The 7,830-nt window shown below is 37.4% G+C and overlaps 1 protein-coding gene across 1 annotated transcript; it reads right to left on the bottom strand.

Annotated features, from left to right (window-relative positions):
• Nucleotides 1–257: 257 nt before the first annotated feature.
• On the bottom strand, nt 258–7,594 carry LOC131737741 (guanylyl cyclase-activating protein 1-like). The gene is made up of 5 exons (XM_059028658.1): nt 7,296–7,594; nt 5,446–5,595; nt 4,103–4,190; nt 2,765–3,377; nt 258–710 (listed from the first exon to the last, which is right to left on the bottom strand). Exons 1-4 carry the CDS (start codon nt 7,488–7,490, stop codon nt 3,247–3,249), a joined length of 564 nt encoding a protein of 187 aa, XP_058884641.1. The 5' UTR covers nt 7,491–7,594; the 3' UTR covers nt 258–710; nt 2,765–3,246.
• Nucleotides 7,595–7,830: the final 236 nt, after the last annotated feature.

Raw genomic sequence — 7,830 nt, 5'->3', positions numbered from 1 at the left:
AGCACAGTTCAATAATGACTATTGCATATTAAGGGCCTTTTTATACAAACAACTTCTGTTGAAATGGGTTGTAATTGTACGTAGTGGCGGATCTGTGTTTCCCTTTTGAAGGGCAAGTGGGAGGAACACAACAAGACATCATAATGTTTTGCTGCAGTAGTTTCACAGAATTGCTACCATCACATTGCACCTTTCTACTTCTGCATCTGTGTCTTCTTGACCATGTAAGCCATGCAACTCTTTGGAGATTCAGTCACTCATTTTTCAAATGATTTGTTTATTTGTATTAGTTCTTGCAGCCACTCAAACATAAAATGAAAAATCTCAGCCAGACTTGCTTGAAATAAACCTAGGGCCCTTGCATAGTTCCTTAAAAATACATTTTCCATTGTTGTTGTAGTGCACAGTGATAATACAGATACAGTATTATGAGGTTCCAGGCAGGCAAGGACGTTTTTTAGCCAGTGTTTCGGCCATTGACTAATAATGTAGTAATAAGCCACTGCATACTGTAGTTGAAACCACTTTCTAATGGAGTCGGTTAGTGAAGCAAATTATTTTCATGCATTATTTTTCTCTAGTAAAATTTGCTGTACAGTTCTGTTACAATAATAAACTTAATTACATTGGATTTGCACACTTTTAAAAGCTAAAACCGGTGTAAGCCAGCACTCATGAATAATACTCCATTTTTTGACTGTGGACAGAGACTTACAGTGCCTTGCGAAAGTATTCGGCCCCCTTGAACTTTGCGACCTTTTGTCACATTTCAGGCTTCAAACATAAAGATATGAAACTGTAATTTTTTGTGAAGAATCAACAACAAGTGGGACACAATCATGAAGTGGAACGAAATTTATTGGATATTTCAAACTTTTTTAACAAATAAAAAACTGAAAAATTGGGCGTGCAAAATTATTCAGCCCCTTTACTTTCAGTGCAGCAAACTCTCTCCAGAAGTTCAGTGAGGATCTCTGAATGATCCAATGTTGACCTAAATGACTAATGATGATAAATAGAATCCACCTGTGTGTAATCAAGTCTCCGTATAAATGCACCTGCACTGTGATAGTCTCAGAGGTCCGTTTAAAGCGCAGAGAGCATCATGAAGAACAAGGAACACACCAGGCAGGTCCGAGATACTGTTGTGGAGAAGTTTAAAGCCGGATTTGGATACAAAAAGATTTCCCAAGCTTTAAACATCCCAAGGAGCACTGTGCAAGCGATAATATTGAAATGGAAGGAGTATCAGACCACTGCAAATCTACCAAGACCTGGCCGTCCCTCTAAACTTTCAGCTCATACAAGGAGAAGACTGATCAGAGATGCAGCCAAGAGGCCCATGATCACTCTGGATGAACTGCAGAGATCTACAGCTGAGGTGGGAGACTCTGTCCATAGGACAACAATCAGTCGTATACTGCACAAATCTGGCCTTTATGGAAGAGTGGCAAGAAGAAAGCCATTTCTTAAAGATATCCATAAAAAGTGTCGTTTACAGTTTGCCACAAGCCACCTGGGAGACACACCAAACATGTGGAAGAAGGTGCTCTGGTCAGATGAAACCAAAATCGAACTTTTTGGCAACAATGCAAAACGTTATGTTTGGCGTAAAAGCAACACAGCTCATCACCCTGAACACACCATCCCCACTGTCAAACATGGTGGTGGCAGCATCATGGTTTGGGCCTGCTTTTCTTCAGCAGGGACAGGGAAGATGGTTAAAATTGATGGGAAGATGGATGGAGCCAAATACAGGACCATTCTGGAAGAAAACCTGATGGAGTCTGCAAAAGACCTGAGACTGGGATGGAGATTTGTCTTCCAACAAGACAATGATCCAAAACATAAAGCAAAATCTACAATGGAATGGTTCACAAATAAACATATCCAGGTGTTAGAATGGCCAAGTCAAAGTCCAGACCTGAATCCAATCGAGAATCTGTGGAAAGAACTGAAAACTGCTGTTCACAAATGCTCTCCATCCAACCTCACTGAGCTCGAGCTGTTTTGCAAGGAGGAATGGGCAAAAATTTCAGTCTCTCGATGTGCAAAACTGATAGAGACATACCCCAAGCGACTTACAGCTGTAATCGCAGCAAAAGGTGGCGCTACAAAGTATTAACTTAAGGGGGCTGAATAATTTTGCACGCCCAATTTTTCAGTTTTTTATTTGTTAAAAAAGTTTGAAATATCCAATAAATTTCGTTCCACTTCATGATTGTGTCCCACTTGTTGTTGATTCTTCACAAAAAATTACAGTTTCATATCTTTATGTTTGAAGCCTGAAATGTGGCAAAAGGTCGCAAAGTTCAAGGGGGCCGAATATTATTATTATTTATTTCTTAGCAGACGCCCTTATCCAGGGCAACTTACAATTGTTACAAGATATCACATTATACATTATTTCACATTATACAGATATCACATTATTTTTACATACAATTACCCATTTATACAGTTGGGTTTTTACTGGAGCAATCTAGGTAAAGTACCTTGCTCAAGGGTACAACAGCAGTGTCCCCCACTGGGGATTGAACCCACAACCCTCCGGTCAAGAGTCCAGAGCCCTAACCACTACTCCACACTGCTGCCCGTGTTGAAAGTCTGTAACAAAATGGTTGATTGTTATTGTCGATACGTTGTAGACACGACTACCAATGCAGGCATCGTGCAGGTATCACAAAGTCCAGAAACAAATCTAAAACTGAAATGTGGCAAAAGGTCGCAAAGTTCAAGGGGGCCGAATACTTTCGCAAGGCACTGTAAATACTGATGCAATGTCGATGTGATGTGTTTCTTCAAAGTAAGAATACCTAGAAATTTGCAAATGTAATATTCCTATAAACATAACAGATTATTGATTTTTATAAGCTGCTGTGACAAACAATATGACCGATGATTAACATTTATATTTGTAAATGAAAGTAGCTTCTGAAATTTTGCAGAAGCCACCAGTCATTAGCCTGCATTAGAAACCACTGGAAACCTGGTTTGTTTTTATTCCAGACACCACACCATTTATCATGTGGCATCAGAGCAGTACAGAATATTCCCATGTTCTAGTTCTTTCTTCAGTAGCTTTCCTGCATATTTATTTAGTCATAATCAATATAGGAAAACAGTGTAAGCTTAGAGAGGTTTCTTCCCCTACAGTGTTTAACAATCCCCAAATCCCAAACAAAATAATGGAGCTTTCCTAGCTCTTCAGCCCAGTCCTGTAACCTGGTCTGCAAAGAGTGTTCATTAAACACTGTGCCTTCTGCCGCTTTTGATGACTTTCAGGACATTTGAAAGGTCGAGGGTCTTTTTGATTATGTCCATGATCATCTGGTGTTCTTGTGTTCCATTGATGAACTCTTCTAATGTCAATTCACCTGAGGAAAAGAACAGATATTATAAATCACATATGGGAAATCAACATATCACAATTAAGGATTTGTCAACAATCTTACATGTGTTTAGATGTACATCCCATGCATAGAACATACAGCATTACAAAGTTAAAAAACACATTTTATGTTTAATAGTAGTTGATAAGAACAATTGTTAACTTTATGATTTGTAATAAGTCAATGCGTTGTGTGTAAGGTATCTGTTACTGTAACAGAAATAATTTCTCACAATTGAGGACTTCACATGTCTTAATAGCAGACGTAAGTGTAGTTGAGAGTTGAAAGGTCACAGGGTCACATTATAACTTCTATTAGTGTGCCCTTTAAAGTGACTGTAGTCTGATTTATAGTAAACAATAAAATGTAGATTTTAATATCCAAGATCCTCGACATTGAAGAAAAGGTTTTCAGAGTTTGTTTGTGTTTTGAAGCCTCTGTTTCAGTCTGACTTCTGAATTGAGCTGTAGGAAGAATACCAAGGTGCTTCAGTAGTGTATATTCAAGTTGCTTTTGCAGAATATGAAGATGCCGCTTGTTAAGACACGTGAGATTTATTTGCACTTATGTGTAAATGAAAAGCACAAAAAATAATGAAGTGATATTGCAAAAATAAACTAAACATGTTAATAATACAAAGAGAGTAATATTCCAGCATAGGATATTGGATCAGTGCTTATAGCATTATAAATGTTACAACTGCTTCTTACCATCTCCATTTTTGTCTATCGTATCAAATACCAAGGCTGTGATCTCTTCTGGCGACATGTCAGTATGCTTATTGATTGCTTGTACTGCCTAAAACAGAAATCATAGTTATGGTAGAACCCCATTAGGAAAATAACATCCCTTATAAAAAAGCATATAAAAATGTAAAGATATTTTTGCACAGTCATTTTATAGTTGTTCCATGCTTTTCTTTGCATTCACTATAGTTACCATGTTTTGTCATTTTTTTAATATGCTTTACCATGCTTTCACATTGCTTTATTACACTTTGCTATGCTTTTACTGTGGGATACTTTAATAAGGGATATGGTTTATTATTATTTCTTAGCAGACACACTTATCCAGGGCAACTTACAATTGTTACAAGATATCACATTATACATTATTTCACATTATACAGATATCACATTATTTTACATACAATTACCCATTTATACAGTTGTTTTTTTTATTTTTATTGGAGCAATCTAGGTAAAGTACCTTGCTCAAGGGTACAACAGCAGTGTCCCCCACTGGGGATTGAACCCACAACCCTCCGGTCAAGAGTCCAGAGCCCTAACCACTACTCCACACTGAAATCTGCCTCTGTGTTATACAATGTTATACAATGAAGTTAAAATAACAAGTACAGTCAATAATATTGCTTCCTTCTATTTAATCCAGCAGAAAAAAACAGCATGCTACTGGATTTACTTACTTTCATTAAAATTGTCCCTGAGTGTCTAACCTGGTAAAGGTACAGGTGTGTGGTGCTCAGAGTGAGACATACCGTCAGGGGAGCACAGCTTCGCGTTCTCACCATGCTACAGTGGCCCAAACTGGCCAGGCAGTCTTCGCTGGGGATCCCACTGGGAGAGTCATGTTGGCTCAGGTGCTCCTGTGTGTTAGGGGGTTCCTCACCATGCAACAGTGGCCCCTACTGGCCAGGCATCTGGTGAAGTCAAAGCCTTGTTCTCCAGAGGCCGGTAGCGCGCTGAAATCTACTCTTGGGTGTAAAGAGGCTTGGAGGTGGTGGGTTTGGAGGATGCCTACTGACGTTCAGTTCTCCTGAGCTGTTGTGGGGTTTACTGTAGTGCGGGACATAATTGTGCATTCTAAAATGTGGAGAAAATGGGTATAAAGTAATGAAATCAATAAAATAGAGCCCCAAGAAAAATAAATAAAGCAATCACAGTAACAAATTGTTCGTGTTTAAAAAAAAACGTCCACGTTTAAAAAGTCACGCATTTTCTGTGGAAGAGTGAGGAGTATGTAGACATTATTGAGATTTGCTCAAAATTGAGTTTGACATAGTGTAATTGAAAATAAATATTTAGCAACTTACCTTAAATATGCTAAGCAATTCTTCTCTGTCAATCTTTCCATTTCCATCAGCATCATATAATTTGAAGTACCACTTCAACTTCTGGTCAATTTTTCCTTTTAAGATCAAACTTAGTGCAGCAACGTATTCCATAAAGTCTATGTATCCATCCTAAAACAAAAAGACTAAATATTATTTTTTTCAAATGGAGCTAGATATAAAGTCAAATTAGCATGTTGTCTTTCTCATACAGATAGCAGAGAAAAAATAGGGTTTTGAATCTAAACTCGACCATTATTTTGCACAGAAATACACAACAGGCCAGCATTTACATAATTATAAAGCAGCATTTGTGTAGCTCGGTTGTTTTTATAAAATAACAAAAATCTAACAATTACAGTCTCTGGGTCTATCTCTGTTTCACCATTTTTGAAACTCATACACTGCAACGAGTTACAAGTTCAATTTTATTTTTTATTTTTTTTAATTTGTGGGTGATGTAGTCTGCAGTACTTGTACCTTTTTTAGACAACATTTTAGCTAAACTGCCTGCTGTTTGTTACTTGTGACTATAAACATGTCCTGGCTTAACTGAGAATATTGGATTACTTAACCCCTATTTGAGTGACAACAGGCAAGAAGGCCAGTGTTCTTTCCTAACACTTCTGCAACGCAATTCAGATGTCCTCATGTGCTACTCTTTTACCAGCAATGTACACAGTCCACAGCCGAGCTAGTGCTGCATGTCATCAACACATTCAATGGAATATTATCAAGAATGATATAACAAGTGCTTTACCATTTGCTTTCATGGCATTCAAAATCACGTTATCCTGTGATAACACACCACTGTACAGTTTGGATAAACACGTTACTAAGGGTCCATAGCAACAACAGCATGTTTGTGTTTTTATGTTGTTATTGTTTTGTTTTTAATATGCCTTTAATCTCAAATGTGCCTAGTTTTACTGGTAAGCTCCACTCAGAGTTGAGCATTGTAACAGTGAAGTGGGAGGTAGGGTGGATACAGTTAAGGCACTGGCCTACAGTACTTTAGGGTGATAACTTTAAGGCTGGTATAGTGTGGGAGGAAGTAAACAGACTCCTGAATGAATGAATGCTCTAAAGTTATAGTGTTTTGTAACATACCTTTACATCTTTGCCACAGGAAGTGATTTACGTTGGCATTATGTGATTGAGGTACTGATACAGTATTCGGGTACAATCATGCATCTTGCCTGGCTGTTTTCCTCTTCTCTTCCTATCTTAAATTAATTGCAGGTGTGGCCTATTAAAGTCATCAATTCAATTAGACTAATTTGCCTATTTTGACAATTTTCATATACACATCCAATCAAAACAACAGAAGCAATGGGGTGTTGTAATAAATGTGCACAGTACTGTACATTGGAGAACATGGCATATTGTGCAATCACACATCATAAGTAATGTTAATTTAAGTACACCTAAAATGTTTATTTCTAGTGTTTTTATCACCATTCCCTGATAGAAAAGTTTGAGGAATGCCACTGGGATACCATAATAATTATAATCTATTATCCCAATTAAATCAGAAGCAATAACACATTACACTGTTAAACAAATGGCAACAGAATGAAATTGGAACAAATATTACAGTGGTCTCCATACAGCAACACACACCATGGCATAGTATTGCAACAGAATACCAATGTATATTGTTGTATTTACCATTACTGAGTCAATATACTGTGCTCTGTAAAAGTCTAGGGGACTATTCTACCAATGCCCCATGCTTTACCATTACAGCTGCCCTTGTGCTTTTGTATTATCCCATACTACAGAAACATTGGAAATCATTGGTAAGAAAAATGGTGCTACAACTTTCTTACCTTATTCATGTCAAATGTTGCAAATACTTGTTCAATATATCCATTTGCTTCTTCATTCAGTCCCTGAAGACCGAGGATTGCTTTAAGTTCATACAAGGTTATAAGACCAGATGGAGAGTCGCGCATAAACTTATTATACCAATAGTGGATATCCACGGCCATCATATCTTCAGTTGTAGAATTATTAGCACCCATTGCTCACTTAGCTTCCTGACTCAACTTCTCACTGAAGAATCAGATGTGGACCGCTTCCTCCTGAGAGCTGCTCTGGACCCATTAGACTATAACTTAACAACTGCTACAGATTGTTAAACCTCTTATGGTTAGATACGACAAGAGGCTAAATAAAAATAGCTTTTTAATGGGATAACAAACTTGAGATTATAAAAGGAAAAGTCTTAACATCTAACTGAACACTTATGCAACTTTTTTTAGAGGTTTATCTAGTTGAAATAAGGTAATATGTTTTGTTTAGAATTCACATCCTAGCCTTGCATTTAATGTATTATGCCTGTATTTAATGTATTTGCATTGT

The sequence above is a fragment of the Acipenser ruthenus genome, chromosome 8, assembly GCF_902713425.1.
Source record: "Acipenser ruthenus chromosome 8, fAciRut3.2 maternal haplotype, whole genome shotgun sequence".
Taxonomy (NCBI): domain Eukaryota; kingdom Metazoa; phylum Chordata; class Actinopteri; order Acipenseriformes; family Acipenseridae; genus Acipenser; species Acipenser ruthenus.
This window is presented reverse-complemented; position numbering and strand designations above follow the sequence as displayed.

Excerpts from the sequence above, each read along its gene's own strand:
- LOC131737741 (XM_059028658.1), bottom strand. The coding sequence starts at position 7,490 with ATGGGTGCTAATAATTCTACAACTGAAGATATGATGGCCGTGGATATC. Across the intron at positions 4,191-5,445 it reads AATTGCTTAGCATATTTAAG|GCAGTACAAGCAATCAATAA; the intron begins GTAAGTTGCTAA and ends TTTCTGTTTTAG. Across the intron at positions 3,378-4,102 it reads GATAGACAAAAATGGAGATG|GTGAATTGACATTAGAAGAG; the intron begins GTAAGAAGCAGT and ends TCTTTTCCTCAG.